At 37.0% G+C, this 20,042-nt stretch overlaps 1 protein-coding gene across 1 annotated transcript in view; it reads left to right on the top strand.

The window, feature by feature from the left end:
- The first annotated feature begins 5,248 nt into the window (after window positions 1–5,248).
- LOC134792714 (23 kDa integral membrane protein-like) overlaps window positions 5,249–20,042 on the top strand; it is a 39,889-nt gene continuing 25,095 nt past the window's right edge. The window contains exon 1 of the mRNA XM_063764012.1: window positions 5,249–5,687. Within this exon, the coding sequence (XP_063620082.1) occupies window positions 5,625–5,687 (63 nt within the window). The 5' untranslated portion in view covers window positions 5,249–5,624. The remainder of the gene's footprint in view (window positions 5,688–20,042) is intronic.

Genomic DNA, 20,042 nt, shown 5'->3' with positions numbered 1-20,042 from the left:
GTGTTGCCATGGCAATGCCATAATACGACGGTTTTGACTGCATCCAATAAAATGTTAACAGGAATGTCCAGAAACACATGCAATTTTTAGGGAATATTAATGGCAGTGCTTAAGAATTTTAAGTGTGCATTCTTATCGTTGTTTGGTCGTCGTGTAATAAAATACAATCTCCATTTATTTTAATGTTGACTTCGCTACATTTAATTTCATAGATTTTTTTTGGATTCCAACCCTTTAATATTTATTCCCTGTTACAGCACACCATGTAACCCAGTTTACTGGTTAGTCAAATCAGTTTTTTTTTTCGAACTGTCAAAACCATTAACCACTATGGAATCTTTATGAAATACAGAGCAATGACTGGCAATGACGTCTGAAAATAACTGCCGTTTAGGTTTTTTTCTAATATTTTTCTGGTGCTTTATTTCGTGGATGGTGTGAAATAATCTATTTTAAATACAGGAAATATCCCTATACCCAGCATAAAAAAAACTATAGCAAACCAAAATCAGCTCGTTGGCAATTTCACGAGTGTTCAAACAATATTGGCCCTAACGGTAGGTCAATAAATAAATAACAAATGCTTAGGAACATTCTTACAATAATCGACCTAGCCCCAAACCACAGCGTAAAAACCGGCCAAGTGCGAGTCGGACTCGCAAACGAAGGGTTCCGTACCATTATCTATAAAAACGGTCACCCATCCAAGTACTGACCCCGCCCGACGTTGCTTAACTTCGGTCAAAAATCACGTTTGCTGTATGGGAGCCCCACTTAAATCTTTATTTTATTCTGTTTTTTTTTAGTATTTGTTGTTATAGCGGCAACAGAAATACATCATCTGTGAAAATTTCAACTGTCTAGCTATCACGGTTCGTGAGATATAGCCTGGTGACAGACGGACGGACGGACAGCGGAGTCTTAGTAATAGGGTCCCGTTTTACCCTTTGGGTACGGAACCCTAATAACAGTGGTCCGACGGCCTTTGACGTGTACCGAGCTACTAACAATGGCATTGACAGCGATGTATGCAACTCGGGTGCGCACGACTCGTTGAATGACTGTATAGACTGTGCCCAAACTAAGCAATGCTTGTACTGTCCTTGTGAGTCCGGAATGCCGAATGAAATCCCAGCTGTGCATTCCCGGAGCTAATTTAATGAATCACGTTCCACTGTCCACTGTTTGACCTAAATTAATGAATAATGAGACCACCGGACGGCTACGACACGACATTTTTTTCCTTACTGCTTCTTGAATTAACATTCAGAGCTACAAAATTTCATGTCATGGGTCAGCTGTTGATTTTACATGTGAACTTTCCAGGGAAAAATAATGGAGTCATTTTTGTTTCTTTGTTTTTATAGTCATACTAGCGACCCACCCCGGCTTCGCACGGGTTAACAAATTATACACCTAAACCTTCGTCGAAAATCACTCTTAGAATAGAATAGGTGAAAACCGCATGAAAATCCGTTCAGTAGTTTTTGAGTTTATCGCGAACAAACATACAAACAGCCAGACGCGGCGGGGGACTTTGTTTTATAAGGTGTAGTGATTTTAAAATTATTATTATATTTTTACTCCTACCACAAATAATTTAATTTTTAAATACAACTGTATTATTTTGGCATCAATGATTTAATGTCATAAAATTTACTTATCTTTTTTTAGGGTTCCGTACCCAAAGGGTAAAACGGGACCCTATTACTAAGACTTCGCTGTCCGTCCGTCCGTCCGTCTGTCACCAGGCTGTATCTCACGAACCGTGATAGCTAGACAGTTGAAATTTTCACAGATGATGTATTTCTGTTGCCGCTATAACAACAAATACTAAAAACAGAATAAAATAAAGATTTAAATGGGGCTCCCATACAACAAACGTGATTTTTGACCAAAGTTAAGCAACGTCGGGAGTGGTCAGTACTTGGATGGGTGACCGTTTTTTTTTTTGCTTTTTTTTCGTTTTTTTTGCATTATGGTACGGAACCCTTCGTGCGCGAGTCCGACTCGCACTTGCCCGGTTTTTTTTAATTTATTTACACAAAAGGTATGCTCATAAACAAAATTTACAATATCGCCAAACTGTAACCAGTTTGTTGGCGAATAGGGATTGCAATCCGGTCCGGTGGATCCAGTAATCCGGCCGGATCCGGCACTATTTAGGAGCTACCGGATCCGGTTGAAATCACCGGATCCGGACCGGATCCGGGAAAATAGAAAAAAAGACCGCACGCAGCACCCACTGCGCGTTTTAGGTAAGATAAAGGCGACGGATAGAAGAAAGAAGTTAAACAGAATAAAGAACGAATGAAAAAATCCAAATATAGTAAAATAAGAAGATATTTAATATGACGATGATTGAGAACAGAAGAGGATTTCGTCTTCTTTCATGTTGGTGGCACGAATCGGCACGATACGACGATTACTTAAATAATTAGAAGTAAAAATTAAAGCATGGAGATGCCATGGAAGGCATTTGTAACGACCGGTCTGGCCTAGTGAGTAGTGACCATTCAGTGACCCTGCCTATTAAGCCGATGGTCCTGGGTTTGAATACCGGTAAGGGCATTTATTTGTGTGATGAACACAGATATTTATTCCTGAGTTATGGGTGTTTTCTACGTATATAAGCATGTATTTATCAATATACTATACGTATATATATTGTCGCCTAGTAGTACTACCTAGAGCTAGCTAGTACCCATATTACAAGCTTTGCTTGGTTTGGGGCTACGAGTAGGTCGATCTGTATAATATTGTCCCCAAATATTCATGAATTATTTATTTATTTGTGATTTAGGCTATAAAACTATTTTCACGGATAAAAAATGAACGCACGATAATATTGGAGCACATTTCATACGACTTTGGTTAAAAGTAAAATATCTTGTTACTAGAATGGATGTCAGCGTTATAAATAATTCCATCAAAGAACAGTTACGAAAACTTTGTCCTTTCAAGGAGTTCTCCAATTCTCATCCCATAATTATCCCATTAACAGGCTTTGGAATCTAATCAAGTTTATATTTTTATTGTAAACGTATAAATTTGAGCAGAATGTGAATGATTAAATATAATAAAATTAATAAATGACTTAGATTTCAAATTTTATTTTTAAATTGAGATTGACTATGTGACACTTTTTAATACTTAGTTTTATTTTATTGTTAAAAAGTTATTTCTTATTAACTTCAAATTGTTGTTTTATGAATACATTTGTAAAAATACCCTTTGTTTCTCATATAACGCATAAAACTTGAAAAATACGTCATTTAATTAACTTTAATATCCTTATTCCTAACCGGAACCGGTCCGGCCGGATCCGGCCGGATTGAGGCCAAAATCCGGCCGGATCCGGCCGGATTGAAAATCAATCCGGTTTGCAATCCCTATTGGCGAATGAAGCGCTCACTTAACTAATCGAATCATGCACCTAAACAAAACAATTAGTAACTTAAACAATAGGTAATCCTTATTATAATATAAAAAACTAACATGCATAGATGCCTAACAAGTCTTCACATTGTCTCAAAGTTTAATTTTCTAAGGCCCACTTGCACCATTCTACTAACCCGGGATAACCGGTCGGCAGGAGCGGCTGCTGAGCACGCGGCGTCCCTTAAAAAAGCTAAATACTCGGCGCTAAGCGGGTACTTATTCGTCCCCCTCGCTGTCGAGACCTCAGGCTGCTGGTGCGCTGAGGATATGTCCTTCCTCCGGGAGCTGGGTCGTCGCCTGCTAGAAAGAGGCCTTGACCCCCGCTCCAGGTTTTTCCTGATGCAAAGGCTGTCCATCGCAGTCCAACGCGGCAACGCAGCGAGCGTGATGGGCACCTTTGCGTCGGGGCCATCCCGGGACGGGCTTCAGTAGGCAATTTTTTATACTTATTTAGTATATATTTATATTTAAGTTTAGTTTTTAATTAGTTTTATGTTTAGTTTATGTATTATTTTAATTATGAAATAATTTTTTTACAGTTAGACAGTTTAATAGAGCTTTCAAAAATTTACTTTGTCATCTCACGATTCCCAACGACAATCCACTTTCCCATTTGACATTAGGTTATTAGGTTTAACCGCTTAACCACGGGTTAGTGGGATGGTGCAAGTGGGCCTAAAAGGTATGTTTTTAATCTCTTTTTAAGGATCGGCTTACTTAACCTAGGTTTACCTCTTAACCACCCTATTTCGTTAAACAGCCTAGGCACTAAATATTTATTTAACCTTTTCCCATAATAATTAACCGCCGCAGGCTGTATTAACTTCCCTTCGCGTACCCTCTCGCGTATATCTATTATATATGTTTTTTAATTAGGTACCGGCAATATTTAGCGAGATATAGGTCATAGGTATTGAGCATGATCTGTATAATCACATGGCAAAATATTGCCGGTAAGGGGCTATTCATAAATTACGTCATTTCAAATTAGGGGGGGGGGGTCTAGACATCGGATGATGGTAAGTCATAATCATGTTTTTTAATTAGGTAAGGTGTATTCGGGTATTACCGAATGTCGGATAATTCCGAAATTCAGATGAAAATCACCCTTAATTCCATCATAATAAAAGTCTCTTTCGGAATTATCCGACAGTTTTCGACATTCGGAATTACCCGAGTAAACCTTACCGGCAATATTTAGCGAGATATAGGTCATAGGTATTGAGCATGATCTGTATAATCACATGGCAAAATATTGCCGGTAAGGGGCTATTCATAAATTACGTCATTTCAAATTAGGGGGGGGGGGTCTAGACATCGGATGATGGTAGCATGACGTAGGAGGAAACGGGGTCATTCGAAGCATGATTTTTGGATGATTTTAGGGGAGGGGGTCGAAAATCGTCAGAAATCGATGACGTAATTTATGGACAGCCCCTAATTAGAAAAACACCCTGCACTAGGGCTTCCAATACCGGGATCCCGGGATCCCGAAATACCGGGATCCCGTCTGTTTAAACACATTTTTCAATACCGGTATTTTTTTTATGCAATACCCGGTATTAATGAAGACAGTATCGGTATTAATACCGGTATTGAAAGAAGTCCGGTATTTGGAAGCCCTACCCTGCACCTATTACAAAATATCTAGCTAGATGTTACTAATGATTTACATGTCAAATGAGTTTGATAAGATTTACGATACGTTCAAAGTAAATTGGTCGTCACCATTAGTAATTATTACCTCATATCAGCTCGTATCCAAACCAAATTCCTATAAAAACACAAGTACAAACCACACGGAAGTCAATTATCTTCGAACTAACGAACCCGCCTACACCATCACACATCAATAACCGAAAACCGGGACCAATAACCCAAAACCATTTCATTGCGATCCTTTTACATACTTTACACCCTTGAATAACGAGGTCAAACTAATTTGGGGGTAGCGAGTCAACCCCGCACGCGATTTCACACCATCAAACTACTGGGGTATACTAAATACCGAAATCGTAGCAACGGAGCGGCACTTTGTTCTAACGCCACTGGCTGGATACACAGAACTTGCCGCGTCTCCGCCGAGTGAACGCGTCCGTGAAAAATAAAAAATAAACTTTTAAATTTGGAACTGTCAGTTTTGGCGCGCTTGTTTTGAATTCGGTTGTGTGTTGTTTTCCAATATGGAGGGCTGCGGCAGTAGATGTATAAAGTATTTGCTGATCGTCTTCAATGGATTGTTTATGGTGAGTCGATAGTTTAATTATTCGGTATTGGGAAGCGTGCGTGAATTGTTTATAGGTTATTAATGAACTAACTTCAGGTTAATTGAAAATCAATTGGATTTCTGTTTAAGTATTATTACTTCAAATCAAATGAAGATTAGTTATTTAATGTAGGTATCTGGTATCTAGAGTAAATAATCAAATCACTAAACATAATGGAGTAGGTACTTAACTACCTATATGTATAGTTTTAAAAGAATATCTTCTAGGCATGGCCTTTTATAGCATTGATGATTTTTTCGAATCATAGAATATCATCACTAATCCAAAAAATATAGGTAAAATTTGTCAGTAAATGAGAACAAAAAACTACACTCATCCTTTTCTTTTGGGTGCTAGTACTAGTGTAAGATAAAGATAATATGATTCTCTCTGACAATGTTCGAAATGAGACAATTAAATGCAAAAATTAATGTAAATATATAATATTCAGATAATATTAATATCAATATGTTATAATAATTAATCAGCAAATACCTGAAATGTAAAATAACAGTTAGATATTGTACATATATTTATTGACTTGTAAAATGATTGCCTTTTACCAATAAAACATCTGAATCTGAATCTGAATCGACATGGTAAATAACGCCTCCTGAAAAATTTGGTGAGTTTATTTTATATCGATTCCACATAATGATGATTTATAACAACCATACGTACCTACATGATTCATAATTAATTTATACTTTGTTTTTTTTACTCGAATAATTAGGTAATTAATTAAACAAGGTGCAATTCAATGACAACGCTAGAAAAATAATTTAATTCGGAGCTTCGGACTAGGATCGACTGTGTTTCTACTTTCTACAAGTAGGTAGTTGGACAAAGATAGATAAAGCATTTATTTGAAGCGTTTGAAGAAAAAGTGATTTGTTTTAATAACTTCTAAAGTGACATTCAACTTTATTTCATCGAAGCAATCTTTTTAATTTCAAATAGTTAAGGTAGACTATTTTTATCGAGCAGTTCCGTCAACAAACGATACTAGAAAATCTTAAATAAATTGAAAAAAAAATCAATTTGAAATTCTGCACGCTGCTGGTAAGCTTCGGTAGCTCAGTTGGTTTAAGAGCAATTGGACGGGTGTTCCAAGATGTTGTAAGTCCGAATCTTGCCCGAAACGGTGAATTTTTCCATGTTTCCTTTAATTTAAAATTTAAAATTAAGGTAAAGGTCCTATTATGCGGCATGGTCACTCCCAATAGATGACACCCTGTTGTCACCTCTATTGCCAATAATGTATGTTTCATCGGCCTTCGAGTCAATTACAGACTATACAGAAGATGTCATAATGTACTGGGCCAGTGACGAGCTCTCGGACGTCTACCTTAACAGGGTTTTATGTAAGTCACTGGCCAACTGTACTTATCCATGACAAAAAATCAATGGAAACAAGATTAGGGTCACAGATGTCAGCCCTTATAAAGCTATTACAAACTTACGTATCAAGTTAAGTAGGCTGGGTGTCACCCTGTCACCGCGCTGTCTAAGGAATCCAAGGCTCAACACGTTTTTGTTGAAGAGAACCAAATACGTATTTAATCTAGTTTATTAATAAAGCTATACAAATAGTCTTATCTGCTTTAAAAAACCTTGGCATCTGAGCAGTAAACGTTATCATTGTTTAAGGTTTAAGCTAATAGTTTTATGATTAATGTAGTATATTTACTTTAATATATGTAGTAAGACCTGCATTTATCCAGGTTTTTTCCAAGCTGATAATCTATTTTGCAGTCGGAGTCAAACGAGACGACTGCAGATTTAGTTTTTCCGACATTTTATGAAAAGAAAACTTAGTGTAATTTAAATATTCAGGATCAAATCAAATTATTTTATTAAATATTTTAATCGCGTAACTTCCCCAAATAAATTGAGTAAACTTTTGTTTGAATGGAAAAACACGTGTAGCTTTTGAAGGAATATTTCTTTTTTTTGAGGCTGTAGTGTAGTAAGTACTTAAATAAAAGTAAACAAATAATTTGTAAATTTTCGGGTACTTATAACATTTATTGGTATCCGACCAAATACAAAACCGCCTGGACGTGTCACTGAAATACCTGACTTTAACCTAATACATTATTTGATCGTGTAATGTTTTCATCTACCCTCAACTGGCTTAAGGAGCCATTTGAGGGTAGATTTTGTTTACTTTTATTTAAATACCTAAAGATACAGACTATAATACCAATAATTGGAACCTTAGTATTCCCATATCTTCTTATGAATTTCCTAAGATTGAAGTTGGTTAGTAGAAGGGTTTCAAGCAGGGAAGCATTTACCTTATGATTTTATTCAAATTACCTTAATTTTACTTGCTGGTACCTAAGTGAAGACAAAGCATCCTATTACATTCAGCGTTCCTTTTCTTTTATTTCAAAATTCATGCCACTACTTACACACTTTTCTGTTCGATTAGACACTTACTTACACTTTGATACAGACATCTTGTAAATGGCAAGCACAAACATTCTTACAAGGCAAATATCAAACCTAGCCTGTGATGAAAAACTGCGAATACAGTATTCACGGTAACTGAAAATATTTGAAATACCTATAGACATGTTTTCGTTTTCGTTGTTTTCGTTGGAGTCTGCCCTTGCAAATATTGTCTAGTTTCTGTATAAATCTTATCGTGACATTTGCCTTTGATTAAAACATGTCAAAGTTATACCCTGCCTTAGTAGGTAAGTAATGACAGGTGATTCAACTATCACCTTAAGGCATGACACACGTAGTCATAGAAAACCACCCGGCCATTACGGAGTTAGTCATAAATCGTACATTTCCTACAACACTTTAATTGAACGCCCTTTTATTATAACCTACGGAGTTGTTGGGGCTGCGGGGAATTTTGACAGTTATTTATTAGATGACAGGTGCCGGCGTTCCTGACGTTAAGGTATTGATTAATTATTACGAAAAGGTAAAGCGGGGCGAATGAGATTATTACGTTTTGGGGTGAAAATAGGCCGTTGTAAATATTTTTTGAAGTGAAAACTTCTTTAGCGGCGCTGTGCACTTTTTGTGATGGGGCAAAAAATGTTAAACTCGCGACAGGTCACGTATCCGTAAGACGTAAGATTCGTAAGACGGACACGTAACCTGATCAAAAAACTGTTACAATGTCATTGAGTTTTCACTTCTGCCGGCATTCCCGGGTGCAACCCGTTGTTTTTTTTTATATTTTCACTGGATACTAGTATGAATTGGTTCAATGTGAAATACAGGTTGTAGTGTGAGTTTCGGCAACAGTGAATTACTTAAGGTTTTATATATGACACCGTAAGATTGTGAACCCGTTAGTTTACAATCTAACGTAGGTTAGGTTAGGTTAGATTGTAATCTGGCTTTTACGCTTTAAATGGCATCTGTTAAAAACAGACACTGCGTATAGGAGTTGTTAGATCCAAAACAGTGGCCACTTTACCCGACTACGGGACAGGGAGTCTGAAGTCTATGTATGTATATTTGTGTCATGTATTGTACCGTGGCATCAAAATTTCTGAGCATATTTTAATAAATGAGGGGCCATTGCATTCGTTTTTATGACACGAGTGACATAGGCTAGGCTACAGTTTAACCGATTTAAAAAAAGAATATTTTATATTAGAAATCCGATTTAAGATTTTAAAAAGTTTTATTTGTTGTTTTATCATCATACCTAGCTTTCCTAAGGTTATATTTAAAGAACTTTCATGCTCCTTAGATAAATCACCCCCGATAGCGTTGCTGTAGCGGTCACTTCGTGGTAACCGGCACGCGAGGTCCCGATTAACGCTGAACTATGATTTAGAAACTGCCTTTATGCCGGTAATAACTTTGGTTTTACGCCTTTTTAATTACCATTTTCCGCGTGGTGCCAATGGTAGCTCGAAATACGTTAGGAGAGAAGAAGTAAACGTGATAAAATAACTGTCGCTTTTTATCACCGCGGGATAGAAAGTGACGGACACAGTTTTATCACGCTGTCACGTAGACAAGAATTGCCATCATATCCGTACAGATATACTTATCATACTAAACTAATTTAATTTAGTAAGTTTTGTTTTTTCTTACACTTAAATACTACAGAAACATTTCAGCATCTAAGAGTTTATAATTATGATTCGCAATAGGACCAAATGTTGTTGGGTGAATATTGCGTAAACTGTTTACACTTAGAATAAACTGTCACAAAAATATAGGCAACAAGTATAATTTATATATTTAATGCCTTTAATGTGTAAATGGAAAAAAATAACGCCTTTTCAGAACACCGGTCCGATCGCTCTTAACCAATGAAGCTTACCAGAAACAAAAGTACTAGAAGCTTATTTCCATTTTTACTTTAATATAAAAATTGGAGTACCTATCGGTCGCAGACGTAACGCTCCTTGATAAAAAAAATTGTTTAATAGGTTAATGTTGAACTGTTATAAATATAAATTTCAGTCATAATAGTTAATTTCTGCGTATAACGGAACTCTACAGTAATTAATTAATTGTCGGCATGATGTAACAAGAACTGGACGATAAAACACAAAAGCTGAAGGAGGTAATTGCTATTCGTGTTCAAAGTTTGGACGAAACGCAATTTCTTTCGTTATCGTTGTCTAGCGGACGAAGCTTACAAGGTCAAGTTGATTTTCTTTTGAATTAAACTTACTCGTAACCTCATAATATATTTATATAGGTAATTGAAACTTTACATATAACTGTAGATATACCCAGAGAAGTACACTGAAATACAAATAATCATCAACAAACCCATAAAAACTCAAAGCTCATAAATTGAAAGCGAATCCCAAAAAAAAACCTAGGCCCGATTTACGTAATAAGGGGAACGAATTCTTTTCTTGGATATTTAATTAGTCAAAACATTTTTTTAGATCTATCATATTCAGTGTCAGTCTTTAATATCAGACATTATATCGATAAAGTCAATTAGGTATCGATGCTTTTCCCATGTTAATACTAGTGGGTTTATCGATATACAAACTCCCTACCTGCCATTTAATTTTTCCCCCAGAAATCCGATGTTTGGTTAACATTTACTATCCAAGAAATAGACCAAGAAGCTTTCCGTTTTAGACCTACGCCTACGCCGTAAAAAGCTAAAAAAAGTTATTGTTGAATTTTTACATGTTATGCTATTGCTATCAATCATTCAAAGTTAATTATTTTCACAATGGTCTGTTTCCACCATAGGACATTAGGTCCATGGAACCGATTCGTTTTGTTCTGTATTCTATACATGTATGACTGGCGTTTGTTCACTTCAAAGCGTGAAGGCCAATAGTTTTTATTCAATGTATAAATAAAGCTAGGGTTTGGTTTTAGGTACGGTTTTGAATAGAATTGATTTGATGGAAATACTAATACCAATAAAAAAAAGGATAGGTATCTAATATATTCCTAAATATAGGTAATAACGTATTAAAACTCACACACGCATGACACACGTCACGACTTTCTTGTACACACTTGAAATTGTAAATATAATATAAAAATTGTATTAGTTAGTATGTCTTAGATTTTGCATGCATTTCATTTAGCATAATTATATTTTTCTTCTCATACAATGTAAGAGACTTTAGAGGATACCCCAAAAGTTTATGTACTTAGTAATGCTGTAGAGCGGTCACCACGACACAGGCCTAGCCTAGTGTGGGATCACTGAGCTAGTTATGTAATTTTATCTTCTTGTAATAAACGAATTTTTATTTTTATTTTTTATTTTTAAGTGAAATAGAGCTATGTGAGCGAGGAGAATACATAGGTAGGTTATAATACCTAAAGGTATTCTCGTGAAAAGATTTATCATTCCTCAATTTTAATAGACGTTTATTTCGTAATTAATTATCAATTTATCATTTATTCATGACCAGAAATAAGGTTACTTCAGCTTTCATGTTTATCTTTTCGAAGATTTTAGTGAATGTTATGAGAAGGACAGAGACCACGGGGACAACGCCGACCTCGAAACGTTGGAGATAATTTTAAAACTTAATTACTTAAGGAGTAAAAATCGTGAAAGTTTAAATAAATTAACACCACATTACTTATTTTGTACATAGTCTCGTGTTTCTTCGTTATCAATGTAGGTTACATCTAGTTCTGGCAACCCTAATACCAAAACCATGGCAGCATCCTACCATGGGTGGATTATAGGCACCTATTGTAAGTTAACCGAAGGTAAAAATCTATAATTGCCAACCCTATTCCTAAATCCACGGCTGCGAGTGGATTATGTAACATTTACCGGAGGCGTCTAAGTCCGTGATTCACTCATGCGCACGCTTTATACCAAAAGGAGGTAAGTCCAATTACAATACAAGCTTTTACTCCCTTTTGGAATTGAGCGAGGCGGTGTCCAGTGCGTGATCAGTTGACAAATGGGTTTATTAATCTTGATTTTTGTTACAATTATATCATTCGGCTTAGTTATTTGGTATGTGCATTGAATTTTAAAATTATGTCGTGGTATTTTGTTCCTATATTGGTATTTTATATTACGTAGTCATATTGTCGTTAGTCATGTTTAATGTTATAGAATATTTATACACATATTATGTCACGAACCTGTTATTCCGATAATCAACTACATAAGGGTCCTTTAAAAAAATATATATATTATTAACAACGTGAGCGTTATTATACTTATTATAAACATCATATTTTCATCTCAAAACTTATGATAATATTACTCTATGTAGAATATGTAGATATTTCGACCTCTGATATTGAAAAATAGACTGTCAATGCTTTTTGAAAAATTGTTTAATTTCTAATTAAAGAAATAAAGGTGAAAAACATAATCACATCGTTGAATAATTTTACGGTTTAGACTCACTTGTTTTTAGTCACTCGCGCGACATGTTTCGGAGAGCCTAAGTTTCGGTGAGTCTAAACCGTAAAATTATTCAATGTATGTCTCACAACAGTTTAAATTCGATAATCACATCGCTGATGTATTATGTTGTCTCCTACTTAGATAACTTGGAATTGGAACCATATTTTCTGTTACGAATGTACGTTAGTTTAGGTATTATTCTACTGGATTTAGTGACATAAGAGATCCTAGTTCATGACCAATTCAATCACGTGCTTAAGTACCTACTTTGGCAAGGCTTCCGAACTCCCTCTACAAGTTACAAATGTCTAAGTCAAGACATACTGACAAAAGATTTTATGAATGGGATAGGCTTTTTATGATGGTTATTTAAGTAGGCACGTGCTTATAAATTTTAATGACGGCTGATTCAATGTCCATTCTTCTGTCAGTCTTGCGTGCACGCACGGGCCGCACGGCTATATTTGGAAAAAGAGTGTGTACGATTTATTGACAGGTCAGATGGGTTGCTGGGGCTATGTAATTGGTTATATTGTCGATATATTCAGGTTTTTTGTGTGGGTGGTGCCTAATGTTGCGTAGGGTTATCTATAACATTTTTGAACTGCTATAATTTTAGCCTGCGTCGACCGTCCAGTGGCACCCTCATCATAGAAAATTGTGTTTTCTGATAAACCAATTAATTTCTGTATAAATCAGTATATTAATATTGTTGTCCTACTAATTTTCGATCTATGTGATATATAGTTTTATACTATGTACTTAATTTTGACTTTATCCCCTAAACGGAAAAATGTGACCACCATTTGCCGTTTAGCTGATAAAGCAAAAAATAAGCAAATTAGCTTAGTCACTCTCGCGCATATTCAGAAGCCTAATAGTACCAATTTTCAAGCACTATATAATTTAGTGTTAGTATGACTCACGACAGTTTGGATTCATCAGATTCTCATAGTTCCAAATAGCCCTGTTCCAAGAATTTCTAATAACCCCATTTAACTTGCTATCGTGACCTGTCACAGAGTCAATTATGTCAAAGACATTAGAAAATAGGAACCAGAAATATACAAAACTATTACTTTGGTGACCAAAGTAATAGTAAAAGTTTGGTCGTAGAAACTACGCTAAATTACGCCAAAAAGGCTTTTATTTATTGTAGCCCAAAATATGTCTTAATCGCCCATTTACATTATGCAGAGTATGAATTTGTATAAGTGTGCCTCAAAAAGTGATGTTTTGTCACGTGATCACACGGGCATTTCATTACTATCTAGATACAATCAAACCAAACACACATCCTACACTTAACAAATGAAAACCCATTAAAAATAAACTATAGGGAGTGGCATTTAAGTCATTTTACAATCGATACTCGGGTCAGTAGAGCATAGCTATTCCCACACACTACTTCGTCACAAAAATACCATTCTAAAACGACCTGCGATTATTAATAGTTGTTAGAAGCATAGGGATCAAGATGGAACGATGAGACAAAATGTTTTACAGGTTAAACAGGTAGCGGGCGTGTGATGGACGATGTTATCGCTGTGACAAAGAAGATGTCACCTTTTAACACCGCAAGACTGAAAGAGAGACACGCCAACACCATCGTTGTCATGTTGTGACGTAGACAACTGCAACCATCATAGCCGTATACAGGTCGCGTCCTAGTAACGCCGGTCGATTCCATCAACAATTGTCATAATGACAAAAGACTGCATCATAATGGGATTGCGATGGCGTGTCTAACCTTTTACTTCTACGATAGAACTGAACATTAAACCATGGGTGTATACCTACTTACTTTTGTCCTGTGATGACAGTAGAATGGCTTAGGTTGACATACATTGCGTTCACATAAGTATGTACACATCACATAAGTATATCAATATTAGTATCTTGCACTATGCTGGATTATTTGAAGCTAGTTGGAAATATCTCTAAATCGAAGTGAATTAATTATTTAACTTGATGATATTATATGTCATCTAAAATCGAACACAAACCTTAACATTCTACATGGATGCTTTGTCTTCCAATAACCAACAACCAACACCATATGAATGTATGGGTACATTATTTTATATATAAGTAAAATTATTTTATTAATCCTTCAAATATTACATCATAAACCATCAATACAACTAAATCTATTAGAAATTAAAACTTATACCTGAACATACTCGATCAATCATTAAATTAATAAATTACATTAAAATTAACTTTAAACTAAACTAAATTAAAACTAAGCTAAATAAATCCACAACCAAGAACTCAGTCAAACAACCTTTCCAGACGCAAAGGTGCCCATCACGCTCGCCGCGTTGCCACGCTGATACCGCGATAGACAGCCTCTGCATCAGGAATGACCCGGAACGAGGGTCATGACCTCCCTCCCTCAAACAAAAAAAAACCCAATTCCCAATTCGCTCAAAAAAATTTTGGCCTCGGCACACCAACACCCAAGTTGCATTTTAGATTTTGGAATTTTTATATTATTTCCCACAGAATCATGAGCTCTTTCGATCCTAATAATATTTATATTAATTTTATTGCCACATCATAACATTTACGCTAACAACGATGTCTATTTAGCACTACAGTAGTATTTAACATCCTCGTGAAATCTAAATTAAACCAATCAAATGAATCTTTCAATCGTCTCCTTCTGATGTCATACCCGGATAGGAGTGGTAATTGAGACCAATTCACCGAGCACCAAGTAATGACCTAAAATGCGAAAGATGACCGTGAAAACATTGAAAACTATAAAGTCAGCAGCTAATTATCTACTCAAATAACTGTAACTATACTCTGTATCTTTAGGTATTTAAATAAAAAAAGTAAACAAACAATTTGTACTTTTTGGGGTAGTTATAACCTTATAACACTTATTGGTTAACCAACCAAATACAAAACCACCTGGATCAGTCACAACACAACTCATGTAAACATTACATGATCATTGTGACTCACAATGATCATGTAATGTTTACATCTACCCTCAACTGGCTTGAGGAGCCATTTGAGGGTAGATTTTGTTTACTTTTATTTAAATACCTAAAGATACAGAGTGAGAGATAGTTGTACTATTGTATCATATAGTTAGGAGTGGAATTATACCACCCATGACAAATTCTTAGAATGAGGGTAGGGAGAGTTAGAATTTGGTAGGTAGGTACTCAATTTTACAACATAGGTAGGGGATATACCTCTCGTGCTCAGTGCTATATGACCCGGCTACTTTATACTGTCAGGGGTCCAAGTCCATGGCATCATGTCCATTATACTACGCCAAGCTGTTTACAGACGCAAATGCATAAAAAAGTCTGTTGATGATTTCTCGCGGATTCTCTCAGGTTTTTTTACAAGTTTTAGTACATCTCTCGTCCTTTACATCCCTCATCCCTCTTCTCTTCTCTCCTTCGATATAATCGTCTAGGTAATACAAAGTTTATCCTTCTCTAGAAAAACAAAATTAAAGAACATATTTTTAACTATAATCTCTTAAGGCGTGCTTTTCCCGTACGAGCTAAGCGAACCAGTTTTTTGAATCCATCGGAAATATAAGAAACAATGTTTTAAAATTGTGAAAAGAATATATCTTATACTTAAGGATCTGGCAGATATGTTTTGGATCTCAAAAACATGATTAGATAAACTTTGCTCGATAGAAAAAAATTCCAAAGTTACGCCTTTTTTTAACAATAAATCAATCTCAGAGCTACAATACAAACTTTTTTGACTTGTTTTTTACATAAATGTATAGGTAATAAGATAATCTAGATGATTTGGATCACTTTGTCTCGGTAACATCATTAAAATAATTTCTATGTTTCAATACCTACTAAATCCGCAACCGCCATCACTCGCGAACGCACTTACGCCCTCTTCAGTCGCGCGGCAGCGCTTGTAGAGGACGGACCTGCGTCAGTATGTTCCGCGCGGTCACGTGATTTTACCATTTACAAGCAATGGGAAACAAAGCATATGAAACGTAAGAAAAAGTCACTAAGTGCTATAAAAACACACTTTCTGATAACAGAAGCATCTAATACTTTACGAGGTGCTTGAAAGTAGATATGAGCGCCGCGCCGGCGCGCCGCCGCCGCCGACAAAATTTACGCGCCGCCGCCGCCGACGCTGCGCTATCGGCGTGGCATCGGCGTGACCTTGTTAGATACTACTACTTTCAGAATCATATAATATATATTTTATCTAGTTTAGATCTTTAACTGCGCCAGTCTGAATAGCTTATAGACATTCAAAAGGTATTTTAGGACCATATAATTCTAAAATATCGATGGTAAATTCAAACTTTTCTGTTTGGTAACCGCGCTACTAGTGTTAGAGCAACGAAATGACTAATTTTGCCAGCTGGCTAGCTCATCCGTCATTCACCGCGAATTCAATTATTGCAAGCATGGTTTAAATGTCTTAAAAAACCTGTAAAAGGGGGTTAATTTCAGATATTAAGCGTTTTCACGCCCAAAGGTCCGGCCGTTGGCTTTGCACGGAAGGCATCGGAAACGGAATCAGGTCTCATTTTAAGCTTGGCCATTGTTCAAATTTCAAGCTTTGCTCTCTCGCAGACCAATCTTTGGCCTCGCATAGCTCGCATAGAAGTAAGCCGCTATCTGAACCTCCAAGTTTTCGGCACTGTTTGGAGCGTAACTTTTGGCCTCGCCTTTAAAATGCTCCTCTCCATCTTAGCTCCACTGCAGCACGGCCTTTGGCCTCCCACGAATGCAACTACAGGAGAGCCCCAGAGGTCTTTAACACTGTGGCCACGGTCTTTATCGGCCTTCGGTCTTGCTTACACTGGACCAATTCCAAGCTCTGCCCTCTTGCAGCTTGGCCTTCGTCCTCGCACAGAAGCGCGCCGTAATCGGCACTCCGCGCATTCGGCCGTCAGCCAAGCTCACACTTGGCGTTCGATTCTAAGCTGTATGCTTACCTGCAGCTCAGCCTCTGGCCTCGGATGGGAAGGCGTCGGAATCTGGTCTTCGGTGTTAGGTGGAGCTCGGCCTTGGGCCTCACTTTTTGACATAAACCGGTTTGTTGGGTCGATATTGGTTAATAACGGAGCTTGATTTTCCTCACTTCGGCTCTTTGGACAGTCGACCAGATGTTTCCTGATACAGCCAATCCGCTACTTTTTACTTAGGGGTCATCCATTTATTACATCACACGTTTAGGGGGAGGGAGGGGGTCAAAAAAATGTGACATGTGTGACAAGGGGGAGGAGGAGTCACAAACTTTGTGACGTCACTTTAACTTCATCAGTACTCGAAAATTTATTTAAATTATTTTATACGCTAATATACATTTAAATAACAAGTTTTTGAAACGAGAATCGTTTTTATTCGTTAAATTTTATTTCTTAATCAGTTTGGGTTATAAAATTACTAATATTTCTTTTGTCAAAAATATTTTGATAAAATATTAAATAAATATTTGCCGATTTCGTTGAAGAAATGTGACGTCACACCAGGGGGGAGGGGCTTGCCAAATGTGACCAAGTGTGACAAGGAGGGGGGAGGGGTAAAAAAACCTAGAAATTCGTGTGACGTAATTAATGGATGACCCCTTAGCACAATAGATAAGGGCCTCGCAAAGATCTTCCGGCCAGGGCCTCGCCAAGATTAAGACCGCCTCTGATGCCGCTCGATACTGTTTATAGTATATAAAACGTTTTTCGTACCTTTATTCAATAAATTTTGCTTGCAATTGAAAAATGCACTTTATTTATAACTTTCTTACAGCAAAAACGTGTAAATTCGGTAAAATTTTGGTTTTAATTATTTTTTCATTAATCAAAGGTGTTTCAAGGCCACGCCGCCGATTCGCCGCCGCCGCCGACCGATTTTGACCGGCGCGCCGCCGCCGGCTAAATGCCTATCGGCGCTCATATCTACTTGAAAGCGCCTAGCTTTCCTACATCAACAGTTAAAATATTTCAGTATTTTCACTAGGTCAGCAACCAATTTCAATGTAGGTAAATAATATTATATTCCTAGATAATATAATTGTGAGTATGTAAGTATGATATATTTACAGTATTTCACCTTTACTGATATACCTACGTCCGATCTGCAAAATGATTATATTCCTTCGTGCTCTTTGACTCCTTTGAAAATCAGAAATTATTTATTTGGATTGATACAGTATGGGGATGTTACAATATATGTATAGTGTTACGCTTTTAGTATGAGGGTGCCAAAGGCGCCCGGCTTTGGATCGCATGCAACGCGCCACGCCCGTCAAGCGTGCAAATTCATCATCATAATCATAAATTTAAATAAATATAAAATGTCAAATTGAAATAATTGAAAAAATTACCCTAATAGGCATATCGCAATACAATTATTTAAGAACTAAATACATATCACTAATTTTAATATTTGACCACGGTCGACATGAATTAAATATAATTGAGAGTTCAAGGTGCCTACAGGCAGTTCATCTTGCGCTTGGTTGTATTAGTCTTGTTCGAGAAACTGAACACGGTGAAAAATAGAGATAATACTCCTAAAAATACGTGTGATACCTCATTAGATTCGTCATAATGCCTAGAAAAATGCATTCGAAGCGTGTAGTAGCACACACAAAATATCAAAAGTTATAAGCAAAAAAAGGGGGAAAAAGTAGAGATCTTTAATTTCCCCAATATCACAAAAAGTATTCATATTACGGTGCGAGATGGGTGGGGGGTGCTCGACCAAATGTCATAGAGGGCCCCAAGACAAAACAAACTGCATTTAAAAAAATTCAAAATGGCCGACTTTATTTTTTATTTTTTTCAAGTTGGTCCGAGCGCGCTGAGATTTGGCATGGCGAAAGATAGAGGCCTCTAGATTCCTATGAAAAAAAAAATTGGAAAAAATCTAAGATGGCGGAAATAATGGTCATTTTAATTTTGTATGGCAACTTTTAAACGGTGCGAGATGGGTGAGGGGTGCTCGACCAAATGTCATAGAGGGCCCCAAGACAAAACAAACTGCATTTAAAAAATTTCAAACAGGCCGCCTTTTTTTTTTATTTTTTTCAAGTTGGTCCGAGCGCGCTGAGATTTGACATGCGGCGAGCTTGGGAACCCAAAATTACTATGTGAAAAAAAATTTTTGGAAAAATCCAAAATGGCGGCGGACACGGGCCAAATTCAAATTTCCAAGTAGGTTAGGCGAGCCCGAAGGGCGAGCTTCAGGCTGGGAGGCCGAAGGCCGGCCCCGCGGAGGGCCGTCAGGCCCGGAGCTTTATCTCGAATGTCCAAGCATGCTCCACCCCCAGTAATTTTGGGCGAGGCCGAAGGCCGAGCTGCGGGAATGACGAACAAAGCAAAATCCTATACAAAAAGTGTGTTAAGCGAGCCCGAAGCGCGAGCTTCAGGCAGGGAGGCCAAAGGCCGACCCCAGTGGATGGCCGAAGGAGCCTCCACCCCGACTCCCAAAACGCGAGGCCAAAGGCTGAGCTGCGTGAAT

This window comes from Cydia splendana, chromosome 8 (assembly GCF_910591565.1).
Source record: "Cydia splendana chromosome 8, ilCydSple1.2, whole genome shotgun sequence".
Lineage (NCBI taxonomy): Eukaryota > Metazoa > Arthropoda > Insecta > Lepidoptera > Tortricidae > Cydia > Cydia splendana.
The sequence above is the reverse complement of the archived record's forward strand: the minus strand, read 5'-3'. Positions and strand labels throughout refer to the sequence as shown.